This window comes from Lycorma delicatula, chromosome 7, assembly GCF_047948215.1.
Source record: "Lycorma delicatula isolate Av1 chromosome 7, ASM4794821v1, whole genome shotgun sequence".
NCBI lineage: Eukaryota > Metazoa > Arthropoda > Insecta > Hemiptera > Fulgoridae > Lycorma > Lycorma delicatula.
In genome coordinates, this window is record NC_134461.1 from 96,086,270 (window position 1) to 96,107,797 (window position 21,528).

General features: G+C 29.3%; 1 protein-coding gene across 1 annotated transcript in view; it reads right to left on the bottom strand.

The window, feature by feature from the left end:
- Positions 1–7,698: 7,698 nt before the first annotated feature.
- The window catches only part of LOC142327987 (putative GTP-binding protein 6), a 60,347-nt gene continuing 46,517 nt past the window's right edge, over positions 7,699–21,528 (bottom strand). Inside the window, exons 8-11 of the mRNA XM_075371414.1 lie at positions 20,428–20,540; positions 17,644–17,753; positions 13,804–14,002; positions 7,699–7,933 (exon numbers count right to left, since the gene is read on the bottom strand). Coding sequence (XP_075227529.1) covers positions 7,781–7,933; positions 13,804–14,002; positions 17,644–17,753; positions 20,428–20,540 — 575 coding nt within the window. The 3' untranslated portion in view covers positions 7,699–7,780. The remainder of the gene's footprint in view (positions 7,934–13,803; positions 14,003–17,643; positions 17,754–20,427; positions 20,541–21,528) is intronic.

Consider the following 21,528-nt stretch of genomic DNA (forward strand, 5'->3'; position numbering starts at 1 on the left):
CAAGGTTTTCTACCAATTTTCTTTGTTCCGCCTAAGTATGCTTCTGCTGGTTTAATAATTTTCTTTTTAACACTCGCATTCTTCTTCTATATTTTCTACAATATTTCCTTCGTACACACACTTTACCTCAACATCATCATGGGCTATTGTAGTCATGTAGACTTAAAATTCGTTGTCAGTTTAGGTTTTGATTTTATCCTTATTACAATAATTCTATCGATAAGCTTTTTGAAATACTCTCTATTATTTTCCCTATCCTCTTGTTCATTATGAAACATACTCCTGCCTGCTCTTTATTTGACGCTGAATTAATTATTCTAAAATCACCGGACTAAAAGTCGTTTTCCTCTTCCTACCAAACCTCGCTAATTCCTGCCACATCTACATTTAACCTATCCATTTCCCTCTTTAAATTTTCTAACCTACCAACCTCTTTTAGACTTCTAGAATGTTTAACCAAGGAAAATTAAGACGTCTCCATCTTTGTTACATGAAAATGAAGACATCTACATTTTCTTGGAAAAAAGAGCGGCAGTTTTTCATTGCTTGCAGCTGCGCAGTACTCAGAAGATTGAGTAATGTTGATATGGCTGTTTAAGTCCTTCTTAACAACACCCCTTAACAACTACTGAAAGAGCTGCTGCCCTCTTTCAGGAATCATTCCTTAGTCTGGCTCTCAACAAATAACTCTCCAATATGATTGCACCTTGGTCCAGCTACTCTATATCACTGAGCACTCAAGCCTCCTCACCACCGGCAAAGTCTTATGATTCAAAGAGGGAGAGTGAGACGACTGGCAATAGATAGGGAATCTTGGAGAGCTGCATGCATCAAACCAGTCAAATGTAAAAGATTCAAAGTTGAGATTAAAAGTACTAAACCACCATGCTGTGACAGTACCAAATATATTGAAATTGATGTAATGATTACCTGAAGCTGGACTCTATAAAAAAATTTATTAACAGTTAACTTTCTGGTGATAAACTAAAAAAATTGTGTTAAAAAACGAGCAGTATTGTACTCAGTCTTCAAATTTTAATAAATAAATCCTTTGGTAATCACTGTCTTAAAATTATCATTTTACATATGAAATAAATATATAATTTTATTTAATTTTTATCAATTGTAGGTGGATGATATTGTCAAGCCAGACAAGATTAAGATTCAAAACATAAATCTAGGAACTTCTAAAAATAATTATTAGTTGAAACAGTTCCCAAATTCTTGAATACTACACAATGGCACATATTATCAAAAATGTGCTGACATAGATGATAATATTGAGTGAATGAACATAATTTATAATTACTGGATTCTTTTTAAAGTGAAGTTCTGGATCAGCCTCTGAATACTTGCAAACCAGTCAAAATTCCTGTTATATTTCACATTTAGCAGTGAACCAAAGCAAAGTATGTTAATTGCTGAGACTTTGCATTGAAATTAGACAGTTCTGTTACAATATGTTTTATGAAAATCTCCATCTACTCCAGAGTTGAATTTAAAATTTAAATCAGATTTAAACTTCAGATTTTAAATCAGAAATTTAAGACAAAACTGGTTTTGTCATGGCAAGTATAAAATAACTTTTTTTATATACTTGAATAAACATAATTATTAAATAATTACCTGGGTATTTAACAATAATTATGATATTCTAGCCTTTATATTTATATTCAGTTAAATAAAAATGTTCTTCTGGCAGTACTTAACATGATAGGGGTATCCTGGATTGAAAAGTCTGATTTAGCAAATAGGTCTTCTAAATGTGATTTCTCATCTTTGGCTCTTAAATTAAATTTAATTAAACAGAAATATTTATACATTAACCATCAATAACCATTATATTGTTAGATATAATGGCACACTATTAATAATTTTTCTATGACGGGGAAATTTCTTTAAAATAAAACTAATCAGTGATATTAGTGTTTTTGTGTTACATACACTATATCACAAAGTTCTCCAGGAGCTTGCTTAACCTATTCTACTCATGAAAATAATGTAAAAAGTTCATATAAACATATGTCCTAAAATGCTTCATTTGTGAGTTACGGCTATTTGAAAATTTCAACTATCCTGATGAAATGAGTTGTACTAAAATTTGTAGGATGTTAATAAGGCGCAGAATTGATCATTTCGTATGGTTTTTGACCTGAAAAATTGAATAAAATAGGTTTCAAATCCGTATCTGCAGCAGGTTTTGAGAAATCTGGAGTGAAAACAAAAATTGGGGTAAAAAACCCTGCTTAAGTCCTGAATATCATTTTTCTTTTAGTGTGTGTTGTTATTTTGTGATAAAAATGTTCAGATACTCTAATAAAATAATTACAAGTTTAGAAGAACCAACTTCTGTTATGAATTCTGATCTTCATATTCAATTGGACAACAATGAATTGAAAGATAGCGGAAAATGACGAAAATGAGAAACAGTGCCTTCTGCATCCAGGCTAGCAAAAATCTATTGGTGAGTCCAGTAATTTTGATGTATTTTTGCTAATTTTTGCAATTAATGAAATTGAAGTGCATTATAGTTCTAATTCTGAAGCTGATCAGAATGTAGAAAACAGGTCTAATTTTTCCGGGTTTTCAGAGCCCAGAAATTGAAAATGTAGATAGGTCTAATCTAACTTTTCAAATTAGGCCTAATCAAAGTAAGCCTAAGAAATTAGGCCTAATTTCCAGAACATAAACAATGAAGAACTTTCTTTGCACATCTATAGTCTCAAAAACTTCCCCTGATATTAACTTTGTGCACAGGTGGAAAAATATAGATAAAGAAACAGTTTTCAGATTATAATTTAACACCCTCTGTAAATTAAGTGTGTTTACGAACTGTTATACAGCCACTGATATATTTCTTGCTTTTGTAAAAAATATATTTAATAAGAGCATACCAGATAAATTTATATGGTACACAAAATAATAAAAATCTGATTTTGAAATATTAAGTACTTTTAAATTTATTCATATTTGGTTATTGGATACCACAGTCTCCCAGTTCCAGATCTTGGTGTTTCCATAATACAAAATGCAATGGTTCATAATTGATTTGGCATTATTCTAAACAATATTATTCATCTTATAATTCTAAGATTCCTAAAGATAAAATATTTATTAATTCTTTCATAACACACACACATACGGCTCGCAAAGTGTTTGTATGAATTTATTACACTGGTGAAATGAGGTTACACTGATTTCCTGAGAAAAAGCATTCCAGAGATGAATATGTTATATTGAAAAAAAACCTTTGTAAATTCATAAAAAACCTAGTTAATAATTTTTTTTCAAGTAATATTAAATAAACTTTTTACAATTCTTTCTAAATTTTGTTATATTTTGTTTATTTAAATACCTAACAAAATTTAGAAAGAATTGTAAAAAAAGTTTATTTCAAGAGTTAAAAGCCAGAATTGAAATTATTTTAAATTTGTCTTTAAAGTAAATATATTAATATTTTTTATTGGTGAAGTAAGTTAGTTGAAAACAAATTCTTTTTACCCTTTTAATTTTTTCCAAAAAATTTTAATAAACCATTTTTCATCTTGTGAATTGAAATCACTGTAAAAAGTTTTACTAGCTATAGCTGAAAAACAAATCATTTCCAGACAAATGTTTTAACTTTTCTAATAACAAATAACTTCAATGAAACTGGTGGATTCAGGGATAAAGTTTTGGGAATCATTCAGTAAAAACTGAAACAAAAATGTAGAAATTGATCTAATAAAATGTCTTGTGTCAATTATTTGGGTATTATTACTAACAAACATTCAAACATTTTTCTCTTGGATTCCAAGGCAAGTGCATTAGAGAGTCAAATGTTATTTTTCCAGTAATTAAATGTTAGTGATTTATAAAATATAATATTTATCAGTAGTATATTTTACACTGTAAAACACAATTCTTTGAAAACTATTTTCTAATGTTATCTAAAAAAGATAATCATTTTTATTTATTAGTGAAGGCAAATCTGTTTTTTCTTTTCATTCCTTTATAGGTGTGTAGAATATATAAGTTAAATTCTGTTCACCACAAATGTGTAGTTTGTATTAATTAAAGTAAAATTGTTACTTTTCAAAGTCTACATTTCTTGTCTACATTTTTATACATATTGTATATATTGCTCTCTGTTGAAAAGTGATGCCGATTCTTTTATTAAATAAAGTCTTTGAAATCTTGTGATAATTATTTTATTGTAATTGTAAATATCATTATTTATATGTATAACATTAATGATTATTTTATTGTAATTGTAACTATATTCATTTGTATAACATTACAAAATGTAATGAGACTTGTTGAGTCCTTCAGACTTGTAGTAGAATTGTGGAAGATTGGAAGAGGACTTCAGAAGGACTGTATGAGAACTTTCTGAATGAAATGAGGAGCTTGCTTATATACTGTGTGCAGAGCCGCTGAATCGTCAGGAGCCGAGAGAAATCTAAAGAGCCTAGTGATACCGACAGAAGCTGAGTTATGCCGATGATAGCCGAGTGATGCTGACAGGAGCGGAGTGCATGTGTAAGGAGCTGTGTGAACTGTACATTGCCGCTGAATCGTCAGGAACCAAATGTGAATCCAACCAAAGCTGAAAATCTTTAAATTTTAAAAGTCTTAACCTAAATGAAAATCAAAGTATCTCATTTACAGCGAATTTTAAATAACATGAATGAAATCTTCTAACTTTATTTTATTGTTGTATAAAATTTAATATAATTTTTGAAATTACTTTTGTTTTATATGACTAATTTTACTTTTATGCTTATTCAAATGAGTTTCAGTTAATTTATAACTATGTTAAGATTTGATAGTTTTTTTAATTTTAATAAAACACTCATTATTAAGTACTCTCATTTAAATTATTTCTAATTTTTTACCAGAAATTGCATTACAAATTTTACATTTAATCATGCTGTTGCAGTAAACATGCAGAAGACTAGCAATACTTGAAGCCTTAATTTATTATTAATACTAATTTATTTATTCACTTATTTATTATTACTAATGTTTTCCATTTATTACACAAATACAGGTGATCATTAAATTTTACTTCTCACTTCTGGCAACTATTCTTGAGTCATTGAAGCAAATATATTCATATATCTAATCTAAAAATTTCTTTACCTTTTAGCTGCAACAAAATTTCACTCTGATTTCCAAAGGTTGAAAATTCTACAAAAAAACGTTCCAGTGATTTATCATTTTTGCCAAAAAAAGCTTGGTAACTATTAAAAAACTGGTTAATAAATAATACTTTTTAGGTTTAAGTTCTTAAACAAATGTAACAAAATTATCAAAGTAAAAATATTTATTATATATTTATTTTCTTATTTAAAGAAAAGTAATAAAATATTTCTAAAAGGATCTGTTTTATGAGAATAAAAAAGCTATTAAAAGGTACACAATCCTATGAAAAGTTATTGTCCTTAAGAGATAAATTTTATTTATTATTTTTATTTGTATTTCCATTATAATCCTATCTTTGCGGTAAAGGTTGTTTACTGATAAGTTTAAAATTTCTATACTAAGTTATTTGACTGAAAAAGTATAATGTTTGAAAAATAGATAGACACCGCTAAACAACTGCTTTATATCACCCAACTATATTAATTTATTAGATTGTGTAATTTTTTTTATAATGGATATTTTAAATTATTTATATAATTCTGTATATACTGTATGTTTTAGCCTGTTTTTTTGGATTTCCGTTTTATCTTTGTATAAATCAGAGTGCAATGAGTTCATTATTTTTGAGTTGTTCTGAAATTATACCCATTTGATCAGCTAATGGTTATAATTTTCCTAGTAACATGCAAGATCTGATCACTGGGAAAAAAATCAACTTAATGTAACAAGCATAATTTTTAAATATCATGTTATTTATACATAAGTAATGATTACATACAACTTTGACTGAAAAAGCAATGGAAATTATTTAAAAATGATGCGTTGAAAAAGCTGATTTATTTACCAGCAACGTCTGCTAGATCTTACTAATGTTTTGATTAAAATAGCTTAATAGATTTCATGCTAGTTATGAAAAAACAAACCAGCAGTAATGGAAGTAGTGGAAAAACAGTACGTGGAAGAATGAAAACTGTATATATATATATTTTGTATGTGTGTGTGTGTGTGTGTGTGCATATATGCACACACACACACACACACACACACACCAAGACATGTTTTTAATTTTTGTTTTGTATTTGCTGCTGATATACACGATGTAGACAGATAGGCTCAGTTATTTCAATCAGTAGTCAGCTGTTGTTAGCAACAATAGAAGGCATTTTATTGTTAGTTATAGACGAGTGCTACAATTCGTGATCCCACCATGTGTGAAGTAGGAGGAGCCAATTTTTGATGGCAAAAAACAATTCTGACCTGAAATTCACTGGCAAATTTGTGAAGTGAAAGTTTACAAATATTTTGATTGATGCTTAACTAAGGCAATGGTGCGTTCATTTCAAGAAGAGCGAATGAATGTTCATGATGAAGAATGAAGCAACAAGGGATGATTTGACAGAAAAACAAGAAAAAATTTAAGAACACAGCATTTCAGCATATCACATTGTCTTTGATCACAATTTTGATTTATGAAATTTTGACTGAAAAATTGGGTTATAAAAATTTGTGTGAATGCAGAGAGAAAGCAGCAGGCAATGCAATGGCGACATTCATCATTTCCTAGATCATATTAGTTCAAACAAAAACATTCGGTATAGAAGTTTACGGCTATTTTTTTGGTGGATAAAAAGGGTGATCACAGAACTATTGTGAATGCCAAGTTATAAAAACAAAAGATGTGGGGTGCTATACCATGGGATTTTGTTTTTCATGACAATGATCAGTCCATATGGCAAATGAGACTAGTGAGGTAACTAGAAAAATTGTATTGGAAAATCCTCAATCAATCTTACAGTGGCTTGCTTATCACAAAGGTTTGACAATGGTGATGTACATCACTGGAGATGGAACTTGAAGAGGGAATGAAGCTAGTGAGTAAAATGCTTTGAAAAATGTATTGAAGTTGAAGGAAACTTAGTAAATAAATTTAGATTTTTATGTAAGTAATAAAGGGTATTTATAATTTTTTCAGTTTTATTTCAAATCTGACCAATTTTAAAAACACTGTATTTATATTTTTTGTTCGTGGAATCTTACATTCTAAAGAATATAATTCAACAATTGACACTGACAAGTATTAACTTATTCCATTCAACATAAGTTGTTTTTCTACATCAATAGGAAGATGAGGAGAAAACTTTGTTAAAGTAGTATCTACATCAACATAAAGGTGTAAAAAGTAGTGACACGGTCTTGACTTCTTGTTAGCTAACTTCACACCATAGTCAATTTAATATCTTGGAAAGTGTTTTGGAAACCTCAATCAGTTAAATAAGAGATTAACATGATTGAGTATTACTGTACTTTGCTCTATAAAACAAAGTGCATTACTTTTATTGCTGCATAACAATGGCAATATATGTTATTACTTACAACAGTAATAGATGTGTTGGTACAAAAAAGCTTTATGTAGCGCTGACTTACAGCTCCCTACTCCCTGTAAAATCACCTTCATGTAGCAGCTGATTTAAAGCTGCCTGTTCCCTATCTGTAGCTTAAATCTGTAATTCAAATTAATTAGTCAAACATGGTGGTAGTAAGATTTAATTAGCAAGAAATTCTGTTGAGAATATTTATTTCTATAAACATAGAGAGTACTACACAATGTGGTAAAATAAAGTTAATTATTACAATAAAAATTTTAAATGCTGAACTAATTATAAAGACTTTCTGAATCTTCACTGACAGGTTTTTTCTTTGCAGCTTGTCTATTTATTACTACATTCTCAACCCTTTCAAATACTTCATTAATTGGTCCAGTTGAATCTACAATTTCTGATCTATGTTCGCTATAATCTAACATGTACTGTAATCAGATTTAATAAAAAGAATAAAATTAAAATTTACTATTTTTATATTTTTTGTAAATAAACTATTTTATTTTATTCATAAATTAACATTATAAAATGGTGCTAACACTTTTAATAATAAAAATATCTAATTAATAAAAGTGAGTCTTGACTAAAGACCTAAAAATTTCTTTTAGGTTCATGCATTATATTTGATCTGTGTTATATATGTCTGTTCATTCAGCATGTTGTATTTGCAACAACTGCACTATTAGGTCAGATCTAACCTTGGTAAAAGTAAATCACCTCATGGAAAGACAACATTAAAAGATATGGTATTAATGTTAACCAAATACATATGATTTTTACATGCAACACATAAAGAATCTCAGGCTTTATGTATTAAACAGGCACATATAATGCAGATCAAATATGCTACAATCACCTGGAAATTTTTTCTCTTATGGTTTTGTTTTGTGTTATATGTGATACTGCTTTGTCAAATGTATTGTTTGAATACTTTTCATTATATATTTTCAAAATATAAGCTGGAAGAGGCTGTGCTAGTTGAATGTAGTATTTGTTTTTTTTTTTTAAATAACTATATTTTGTTATAGTCATTATTTCAGATATTTATATTAATGATGTGTTTCTTATGATGAGTACTTGCTTCCTTTGACATGATTAATCTTTGAACCAACTTGCATGTAAGAGAGCCATCAAAACATTACAAGAAACACATCATTAATGACCAAATCAAATAAAATTACTATACTAAACCAACCATTCAAATAGATTCATCCATTTTTAGTCCTGAAATAAACTTAAATTTTGAAAACAAATATCTAACATAGTAGTGTTGCATTGTCTTTACGTGTTATCAAATCTCATACACTCCTTGCATTCATCAACAAAGTATACCTCTAACTTTTCAAAATAGTGAAGCAGACCATGCCAACATGAACTTTTCAATATTAACAAGGACCTTCAAATGTGAAACGACCCCAAAATATTTTTTTCTGTGGATATTTAACTAATTGTTGGATATAAGCCGATGATGTATTTTCATCTGATGTTTTTCTAAAGTATGGAACCCCCCCCCTTCTTTCCCCCTGAAATATGATTTGTCTGAGAACAAATATTTTTCCAGTCTTCTCTGGTTCCATATGTTTTGGCTACAAGAACCTGTTTTGTCTGTTGCTAGTGTTAAAAGATGCTTTTTAGCTGGCCAATGAGCTTTCCATCCAGCTGCAGTAAGTCAACGTCTAACAGTTATCACAAGTAAATCTGTTCCACTGGCTGCTAATCCTCAATGTCCACAGCAGATAATTTTGGATGACGTTTACTGTTTTTTTCACAAATAACCAATCCTGTGTTAGAGTAGTTTTTCTGTTACAGCCACATTTGCCTTTCCTTTGAGGTGAAAAGGAATCAATTATTTTAAAATAGTATTCACTGTTCCTAGTCCAATACCACATTCAGAAGCTATTTGTCTTTTGTGTCATACTGATTTGCTCAAAAAAATAGAAACAATTTCTGAATTCTTTCTTGTAGTTCTGGCCATTATTATATATTCAAGACACTCAGAAAAAAATATGATTTTGTAATAAAAAATGAAATAAACTTCACAAAACACTATTTACAACATGAAGATTGCTAAATAACCAAAGAACAATAACCTCACATTAACAGATAACTTTAAGAATAGATGTGATATTCCTTGATCACACCTATTATTATTTCTATAGCCACAACATAGAAATAATAAAAAAAATTCATATTTTCAGATTAATTTGCACGCTACTGTACTTAGTGACATAAATTAACTACAAACATTTTCAAAGAAGATTATTTGTTTTCTTGTGTTACTTTCACAAGAAAACAAAAAGATACACAACAAAACAAGGCCCACACAGAGATAAACATTACAGTCCAGGTGTATGACATCGATTTTAAAATCAGGCTCACATCATTATATAGAAATGGAATATATGTAATGAATAGTAAGCCTATATCATACATATCTTACCCATGTTAAGTCATAGAAATCAACATGCTCCAAAAATGTAAGATACCACAAGAAAAATGATAAATGATTCAAAATGATACTACCACAAGAAATTTGATGAAAGGAATGTATTATTTAATGATAGATCAAATGTATTATTTGATCCCATTTTGAATTTTCTAACCATTAAGTTAAACTTGCAACAGTATCATCTGCAATTCTGCTGAGGATGAATTGGGTCATAAAGTTATTAAGTAAGAATATTTGCAGGTAGTTAGTAAGTGAGTTGCGAGTTTATTATTTTATAAAATTACTTTATTTTTCTTAAATAATGGAAAATAAAAAGTTTTATGTGAAAGTATTCTGTTCTGGCATCATTTAATACATAGGTTAGTGACCCTGGACAGTTACATTTTGTACAGGTCTCATTGCTTTTTGCTGGCCTCTGTGGCATGAATGGTAGCATTTTGGCCTTTCATCTGGAGATCCCGGGTTCAAATCCCAGTCAGGCATGGCATTTTCTCACACTAAAAAATTGCCATTTCATCTCATCCTCTGAAGCAATACCTAATATGGACCCAAAGACTAAAAAAAAGATTTCATTGCATTAAAATATTCTACAGAGCCTGTGAAGAAGTGAAAATTGTTATTCCATTTTATTATGTAAATGAATCTTGAAATGATGTCAGAAATCTAATTGCAGGGATGGCAAACATCTGTGATATTGTAGATGATACACATCATATCTATGAATTTGTCAAGTAGTTTCAATGTTATACATTTAATATTTTGCAATTTCTGTCACTCATTAATAAACCACAATATTGTCTTGCTCATTAAGTACATAAAAATGTCTAGAAAGAGGAGCCCCCCCATGCATGCTTACTGATAAATAGTGTTTCACCACTGTTTTTATGTCAGTGCAAAAAGAAAGGACATGAATTCTATCAGGGAATGTATAAGCAACAAAACTAAGGTTTTCTTATGCTATGTCATACAAATTCAAGAATCTTAACACATCCTCTTAACTCAGAAAGTCATGGTGATTGTCTTCTGAAACCAAAAAGGTCTTGGTTGCATTTATGGCAACTGAATGCATAATTTATGCATCTTTTGTTCATTTATGGCAAAATAAAATGTAATAAATTCACTATTTACTGTAAAATACTGAAGGGACTGCAGTAGGCAATTATGAATTTGTAGAAATGCCTAAGGTCTTTTTTGTCTGTGATAATGTCCTGCTTCATACAACTAGTCAAACATTTTCTTAAATTTTTCAAGTGGGAAGTTTTTAACCATCCACTCCATAGTTCCTACTTGAATCTTAGCATTTTTCTCTTTTTCACAACTCATTAAAACTGAAGAATTCCTGAGAAGATATACACTGCTTGTTAGTGACAAAGAACTGAAAAAGCAGTCACTGCATTCTGAATGGATTGATGGTGATGAGCAAGTAAGAGCATAAATGCAACTACATGGAAACATATCCTAAAAAATATAGAAGCAGATTAAAATATGTGTTAAGAAATGTAATTTAGTTAAATTTGATAGCTGTTTGGAAACATAGCCTAAAATTTGTAAAAGTAAAATAAAAAGTATTGTATAGAAAATTTTGTTAACGAGATCCAAACTGTCCTATACCATTCTGTCTAACAGGAAATTGTTCCTTATTAAACAATAAAATTCAATGTTATTTACGGTGTAGTCAAGAGAATTGATATTTTTCATGAGATGTGAACATCTCCAATCTTGAGCAGGTATCTTTTATCTTTTTCTTTGTAAACATTTTTATATTATCAACATCCAGAAAAAACATAACAAAAACAAAAACTAAAACAAAATAAAATATTATAAAAAAACAAAAAAATTTTATGCAAAATATAAGTATTATCATAGCTAACATATTAAAAAAATTGCAACTACTATCAGAAACAAAATCTTAAAAATAATAATACTTTGAAATATATATTTAATAAAACTAGAAGTGCTCCTTCTCAGATAACAGAAAGAATAAAAATTTAACATGAAATTCATAATTATAAAAAAAAAACAAAAACAAAAAGACGTCAAAAAAATAGAAACGCCTGGTTTAAAACTTCATAACAAATGCAATCCACAAGGATGTGGCACACAGTCAAGCGGCAGTTGCATCATACGCATAGCAGTGTTTACTGCTGATATCAGATACCCGTGAGTGACTCTGGTATGTCTTAACTGCTATCGACAGAGGATCCATTCCTCTTGAAGAATTTTATTATCTTTAATACACCAGTGTTTATTATCCCACTGCAGAAGTCCAGTCATCTTGCCAATTTGCTTGAAGAGCATGTTTTACACAATTAATAAAATCGCATGTACTAAGTGGTGAAAGACAATTGACCACATGTGTCTTTAGTAGCAAAATCTGCATGTTCATTACCCGGAATTCCAACATGGCTAGGGATCCAGCAGAAACTCACTTGTGTGTTGCAATGGTTCAATTTGGCAATAATGTTATAGATTTTGGTGACAATAGAATGTCTAGAGTACAAATTTTCTAAAGCTTGAAGTGCACTACATGAGTCGCTACAAATAAGGATATGACAATATTTTGGGTTAATCATATTCAAAGCCTTATTGATAGCATACAGTTCAGCAGTAAAGACACTTGTAATACTTCGTAGACCAATCATATAGGTTCTGTGTATTAACTAGAAATGCACATCCTATGGTATTATTTTGTTTCAATATGTGTTTCTATTGCGTCTGGATTTTTCTTGGAGAGAAAATGGAGAAAGGAGCTCTAGATTTTTATTGCGTATGGTGAGGTCAAAAATAAATTCTATAAGGTTGTTTGTCTACGGAGGATATGAACAGGGATGAGTTGAAAATATAGGTGATCTTGAGCAGGACCTTTTAAATAAATTACACACTTTAACTTCCTAATATTTATGCTGATTAACATGATTCTGGCTATCAAAATTACTACTTATCACAGATTATGAAAATAAAAAACTAACTAAACATTAATTTAAGATTATATGTTGATCTACTGTAGATTACATCGTTCTAAGGGATGTTATTGTAGAACTTGACAAACTATATGCTATATATTAATTGTATCCTGTATTTTTTTTGTTTGGTTGATTGACTTATCATTGGTCTGCAAGTAAAGTAACCTTCCAAGGAAGAAAGTAATAGAAAGGTTCCCAAAATTTTTTCTGATGATACGTTCTTATACTGATAAGACTTTTAATAACAGCTGGCATTAGCTGAGACTAGGTCAAATCTATCTTCAGATGATAACTATAAATTAATGCCATCTGCAATTAAACAAACTTATGTTTCAAACCGAAATTGCAATTTCAGCCTTTATCAAAGTAATGGAATGTAATATTCCTGTCTTGTCTTTATTCTTTTATATGATATGTAATGTATGAAAATTATAATCTTCATTCGTTTTCATTTCTTCATTCTTAAGAAATATAGAACAAATATTATTCTTTAGAAAGAATAGATTTTCTAAAGAGGAAAAGGTATTTGTAGTTAAATTGTACAATATAAGGTATTAATAATTTCAATTTATGGCCAGTTCCTTTGTTAATCAGAAACATAAATTAATAACAATTCCAGTGTAGTAAACTGGAGTACAAAAATAATGTGCAATTAAACATTTCATTCTGTAAGAAACAATTAGTTTAAACAATGATAACAAAACTATTAAAAACGTAGTAAAAATTAACCTTATCAGTCAATCTAGATAATGTAAGATGTATCTAGTGTCAACACTTCTAGTTCAACACTTCTTTCTATCAATTAAATCATTTCTCATTAGCTTTAAGAATTTTTTCCTCAAATAAATTTCAATGATTTTCTCAAAATCAAAAAATGAAAACTCACTTGTATTTCACCTGACAATACTTGTTCCATAGCGATTTCAGCATAACAGTCATTAGGATGTGTGAGTAATTGATTATATATTCTGCTCTTTTCAGCAGAATTATTTTTCGACGTTATTTCACCACTGTGCTTGTTTATGCCACAATCTAAGAGGCTTTGCTTCATGCTTGCTTTTTTATCTGCTTGCAAAAATATGATCCTGCAAAAACACAGGATATCTAGATAAAATTAAATTTGAAACATCAATATTTTTTAATTGTTAAATTAATTTTAATTAAATCCCAGAACAAGAAGCTTCGGCTTTAATTATTAAATCATTAAACGAATACGTTAATTCAGCATCAAAAACTGAAAGAAAACTAAACTGAACCAGGAGATTCTTAAAAGTAATAATTTTCCGTTAATCCTGGCTAACATGGAAACAAAAAGGAAATCTTCCAAGTTAATAAGAATTTTTTTCAAGCATGCAATTAAAAAAAAATAATAAATATTAATATTTCATATATGTCAAACGAATACAAAGCTATTTAACTTTTCATTTACCTACAATTAAAACTATGCAACATAAACAAAAAACAACTTTTACCAAGTTTTTTTTTATTAATTACAGTAAATGAAGGAAAAACAAAGCACATGAAGATTTATGATACGCTCAGACAAGTACTAGTGTAAATGTGTTTCAGGAATTAACAGACATTAGCTATCTTAAAAATGAAATGATATACAGTATCAAGTAATGAAAACAAAAAGGAAATACAGCATCAAACAGTAACAGCCTTGAATCTATGGCAGAAAAACTGAAAATGTATGAAAATGGTGGGACCAGTTGTAATATATGGTCAATTTTCTTTTGATTTTTGTAGGCAAAAAACGCTTCTGCATTTTCACCACTCATACACAATATATATGTTGTAATTAACAAAGATATATCACATTATATATCTCAATTAAAGTAATAAAATAATCTGTTTTACGGCAATTGGCATGAATAGCTAGCTAAAACTCATTAAGTAATTCAAATACTTGAATGTAAACAGATGGCTCTAAGAAAGAACATTTCATTATCACTTACAACAGTTTGAATGTTAGCCCCTAGGTTTAACTTGCAACACATTGCCTTCTCATAATCCTCTGCACTGATGTAACTGAATGCGGTGATAACTCATCTGTAATTTCTGATAGCTCAACGTCAGCCAAGTCACAACAGAAAATAACCCCCTGCTGAAATTCAGTATTTTATGGAGCTCCACTACTGCTCTGTCTTTGCCTATATATTTAAGGGCTAACATTTTTTGGCATTGTTCCTGATTATTTACTTCAATAAGCAGGCAGGACAACACTCCTGAACTTTTTAACAGATTTTGGAGATCCATGTTGTTATAATACTCTTATTTATCAGGAAGGAGAAACGTTACCATAAGATTTACCTTTCTCGCTGTAACTCAGTCCAAGAAACCATACACAGGAAAATTCCACCCCCTCTATATCGTTTCTTGACTCCTCACTGCTAGTTAAATGTTCGGCTGACAATGTCGACCAAAATTAAAGTAACTACTACTGGGGTTGTTGGTTTTTCAGATGGACCAACAAAAACCAAAGAATTTGTAAGTGAAATCAACATACAATTCCCATAAGTACCAGCAATATAACAGACCAATTCAGCAGAGCGCATGCATACTGGAACTAAAGCTGAATACAAATGGGTTCGTCCAGGTGCCTAGAGGTCATCGTTTGAGACTCACTATGTAGAGCCATCCACCCATCAGCACGATAGTCTCCATCTTGGGTTACGATTGTGTTTTGAAAGATGTGGCAACACGTGTAAGTGTAAGAAGAAACAGAATAAGATGTAGGTGTGTAGGGGTATGTATTGTAATTTGTGTAGTGTTCTTGGAGTAGTGTTCTGCAGCTCTAGGTGTAGTGGGAAGAATAGCTGCTTAATAATGGAAAGAGCCATGGGGATACCAACCCCCATAGTCTTAAAGAATAAGACTACCTATCAAGAATGTACGGCTCAGAAAAATGGAACTGATAAGACAGATAAAGAAACCGTGAGGAAATTTGTGAGGTGATTCTGAAGAGTATTTGGGCCAGTGAACGTCAATGAAGAGTGTGAATGCTTAACAAGTAACTTTGCTACAAATGATTAATTTGAGACCTTAATTAATGGTGGAACATAATCTCAAAGAATTAGATGCATGGGGTATGTATGTAGGGTGAGAAATTCAAGATTGTCAAAAATAATATTAAAAGAAAGACTTAATAAAAGGAAAAAAGAAACAAAACGAGGAAGAGGTATAAGACTGAGGATCTGGTATCGATGAGGTACAAGTAGATAAAAAAGATTTGTTGACAATAGAGAAACCTGGAAGAGAGCAAAGCTCACAAATGGCCTTAGCATAAAAAAAAAGGTTTTATTTATGTTAAAAAATAAAAATAAAAACCAATTATTTTTTGGTTTTTATTTTATGTTTTGAGAATTTTGTTATTTGGGAACTAGAATTACTAAAGATGGACAAAGCAGCAGTGATATAAAATGCCGAATAGCATAGGCAAAACGAGCTTTCAGTCAGAATTATAATTTGTTTAAAAATCAGGTGGGTGGATAAAGTGACAAATGAAGAGGTGTTGCGGCAAATCGATGAAGAAAGAAGCATTTGGAAAAATACAGTGAAAAGAAGAGAGACTTATAGGCCACATATCAAGGCATTCTGGAATCACTTTAGTATTAGAGGGTCAGGTAGAAGGAAAAAATTGTGCAGGCAGGCAGTATTTGGAATATGTAAAACAAATTGTTAGGGATGTAGGATGCAGGGGGTATACCGAAACCCACCGGGTTGGTCTAGTGGTGAACGCGTCTTCCCAAATCAGCTGATTAGGAAGTCGAGAGTTCCAGCGTTCAAGTCCTAGTAAAGCCAGTTATTTTTACACGGATTTGAATACTAGATCGTGGATACCGGTGTTCTTTGGTGGTTGGGTTTCAATTAACCACACATCTCAGGAATGGTCGAACTGAGAATGTACAAGACAACACTTCATTTACACTCATACATATCATCCTCATTCATCCTCTGAAGAATTATCTAAACGGTAGTTACCGGAGGCTAAACAGGAAAAAGAAAGGGGGTATACCAAAATGAAACGACTAGCACTAGACAGGGAATCTTGGAGAGCTGCATCAAACCAGTCAAATGACTAAAGACAAAAAAAAAATTGTAAAGTGTTATTAAGACATTAAATTTTATGCTTTTCAACAAATTGAGAGAAAATTTTTCTGCAACTGAGAACATATTCTTAAACATCTTAGAACAATTGTAATCTAAACTTATTTTTAAAGTTGGACATTTTATATGCAACTGTCTTTTTATCTCTCTCATAAATACATTTACTAACACATATACACATTCAAAATATATATAAATATATTTGTCAATATGAATAAATTGTTTCAGTTCTTGCATAAAGCAATTATTTTATTTTTCAAATTTTTGTGAATTGTAACCAGAAAATGTATCAAATTTAACGTATGAGTAACAAAATGAGCTGAAGTAAGAAATCACTTCATTTTTTTAAAAAATCAGCAATAAAATGAAGAATAATCCCAGAAATTTTAATTACAGCATTAATGGAAGGAAGGTATATGTTTAATCATAAGGCACTTTATTTTGAAGTCAAGTAAATTTATACTTCTTAAAACTAAACTAAGTACAATTAAATAGCTGGACTACAATAATTACTGTTTATACCATTATCAATTGGAGTTTATTCTTGTAATCAGATGTTTAAATTCAGTGAAGATATTTATAAATTGTTAATTTTAGACAGATGATGCAAATATACCTATTAGGAGGAGTTTGAATATTGTCAAGTGCTTTGAAATCAGTTTCGTCATTAGGAAATCCAGTTAACACCCATCCATATTTCATACAATCGCTCTCTAATAAACGATCCTGAATAAAAAAAAAAAATAAAATTTTGTAGTTTCACAAAGCCACTAAATTACTGAATATTTTGTTAATTAATATGGTGTCTTCTAAAAGGTTTTGCCAGAATCATAGCAGATTCATTTTCAAACATTAAGATCTAATTTTTTTAGATCTGTAAAATGATAACATGGCAAGAGCAGTACCTCATGATTTAGATACCAGAGTTACCCGAAATAAAAATGCTATTGACAATGCCATCAATTTTTTGTTGAATGTACTACCACTTCTTCATGATCTATTAGCTGAAAAAAAAGAGTAACTCCCTTTCAAAATCTATTAACTGGGCATAGAATTCAGTATTGACAGTCACAAAACTGTCTGTACTGACCGAACTGTCAAAACTATTAACCTCACTATAAGATTACCTGCTTATAAGAGTATACATAATACTACAATATTGTGCATTGTTGATCAGTTATTTTATTTTAAACTTTGAAATAATAATATTTCAGATAATTTATTATATTTCTGTCATTAATAAAAACAAATTATCTAAGTAATTTTGATTTATTTACTTTTATGTTACAATGCATAATTTCCAGTCTTTTAAAATTTTTTGACAGTAAATTTTACTTTACAAGTTTTTTTACATCACAAAAAAAGAATTCTGTTTTTGTTTAGATTAAGTACTTTTCTGATAAATGTAGTAATGTGTTTCTAAATAAAATTCAAAATTTTGTAGCTTTTCTTTGTTTCATTCAACTTATCGTACATAATTTTGTTCAGGATTAAATTCCCTACAAGTTTTGTTTAAATGTTTTGTGTGTTTATTACTCACTTAACATCAAACATAAAAGAACAGGGTTTTTACCCCAATTTATTGTTTTCACTCCAGATTTCTCAAATGTTACGGCAGATATGGTTCTGGGACCTATTTTATTCAATTTCACAGATCAAAAACCATAAGTAATCACTAATTTTGCCCCTTAATTAATGTCCTAAAAATTTCAGTACAGCTTCATTTCACTGGGCTAGTTGAAATCTGAGTGAAACACCTTTCATTAGCCACAACTCACAAATGAAGTATTTTAGAACTATATGAACTTTTTCCATTATTTTCATGAGTAGAATAGGTCAAGGAAGTTCCAGGAGAACTTCACGATACAGTGTGTATGCACAAAAAAAAATAAGGAATATTAAAAGTAAAATTTGTGCCTAAATTAAGATTAAAGGTACAATAAATTTCTGTAACGACACAGTGAACAAAATTATTTTAACAAAAATGAACAGTTTTAATAATAAACTAAATGTAGTCACAAAGTTTTATAATAATGAATACTTTTTTTTTGAAAAAATTAATACCATATTTGCTGAGCATATGGTATTCTGCATGAAAATAAAATAAATGTTAAAAATCCCTTTCTTACACTCCTATATCTCAGGATGTCAACAGTAAATGATTTAAAATTAAGTCATCCATTTACTAACTAACCATTCTTAATTATTATTTCCATATTCACAAGAGAATTGGTATATTACTAATTCTCAAGCATAACATGTATAAGTTGATATATATCAACAACATAAATATTTACGAGATATGCAAAAATGTAAAATTGACAGTTTATTTAATATATGAAAACAATAATATGTGAAAACTATCTAAATCTAACAGACAATTCTATAAAAAGCTTTCATTCATAGAGGTAATAATAGATGGAATAAAGTGTATCCTTTTTTAAAAAAGGTATTAATCACCTGCTAATTTGAAGTTGTTTCATGACTGTTGCAAAGATATACAAGAACATTGAATTGTAAACATAACTTACATGGATGAAGTACAAAATAAACTACAGCACAGAGCTTGCACAAAAAGTGAAATATTTCAAGTTAATAAGTGCCTATTGTGAATATTTCATTAATTCAATTTATTAATATTTTTAATAAATAACTTTTGTACATACAGACATTGCGCTGAAACAGGTCAAAATGAATTCAGGGATGGTAAAAATGGATATTTCCATTGAAATTTGAAATCTTTCGCTATCACAATAGTTCATTTACTTCGTACAGTAAAAATTTTGATAAAAAAATTTTTTCTTTTATAAAAGTTAAATTTTTTTTATAGATACCCCCTAAGCTAGTCACCTAAAAGACAATAAAAATTCTCTTTTTTATAGTTTGCATTTAAACAAATTAATTTACAATACAGTTTAATCAAACATTGGGGATTTTTAAATTTCTATGGTCATTTATTACAGAGAAATTAAAATTTGTTTAATAAGCCTATTATTGTAAAAGTTTTTTCATATAGGTATTCTTAGTTTTCAAGTAAACTGGAAAAACATTTCACAAACTGCTGCATTCCACAAAATTGTGAAAAACTCATTTTTTAAAATACTTTGTTTTCAATTTGACCAATTTATATGTAACTGCCTCAAGACAGCTGAAATTTTGTGAAATTTATGTTTGTACTTCTTTTCTTATTAAAAAAGAAAATATAAGTTTTAATACTTTTTGGCAATATTTAGGTACTAGTACAATAATACACATAACTGAGATCTTTCCAGCAATAAAAACTTAATTTAATCATATACTTCCATTCTAAACCTTTAATTTTGGCTAATTTTACTGGCTACAAAAAGTATTAATTACTTCTGATTTGTTGTGTATGCTATAACTAATAAATATTTTTTACCTCCAATATATTCAATACTAAATCTATGTCAATTTTACCAGCTGTAAGTATAATCTTTTCAGCCACACTGTTGTCCATAGTACTAACACTTTGTAACAGTGACCAGAAGTGGACTGAAAAACAAAAAAAAAAAATACTATCACTGTTTCACTAATTTTCACAATACGTATAATATTTTATATTCTGTTACAGTAACAACAAATGGTTAAGAAAATATTAATACAATTTCAAGAAGGATTTTAAAGATTCTCTAGAGTAATTTTTAATAAATACTAAATAAAAATAATAAGAATTTCACACTAACCCAAACACTGTATTGAAATCTTTAATAATAAATCTTTACATATATTAATATCTCAAAAGTTATCCTAGGCAAATATACATTGTGGACTATTTTTAACATTTATATATATTTCTACTAATGAATTATTTGTGCAGTGGGTATGTTATGCACAAAATTGTGCTGAATTTACAGGTCCTTGAAATCTTATCTTCAGAGTTACAGTTTAAAATGCTTCCAATATACTGTTACACAGATCATTTATTGTATATATCAATGTTGAGATACATAAACTTTAGTTATTCATCACACTGAGTCATTGGGTGTAGTAAGGTTGCAGTTTCTTTGTTGCCATTGCTGCAAGGCTTGCAATACTAGTGAACTATGGCCAATCTAGCAGCCTAGAAATTATTAATTTAAGTATTTGTGTACTCTAGAGCTAAATGAGCTGTCTTGCTATACACTAAAATTTAATGTCATATAAAAAAAAAAAAACATTTTGTAAAAATTACTGTATGTTACTACATACTGTATTATGTTAATATGCAGTATATCACCATTTCGCTATATAGAGGTATGATTATGTTAAATAGTAAAATTTATATGTAATTTTATGATTTGTCACAGTAAAAAATTAGTAAAATTCAGGCTTTCGTAATATCGAGGCTCGTTATATAGAGGTTTAACTATATTTAATGAAATATATTCAAACACATTCTATGATACCTTTCCTTCTCTTGAAGCTTTCTTCTCAACATTTGCAAATATAAAAGTCAAAATTCATGTACTACTAAAAAAAATTGCCAAAACTAGTAATACAA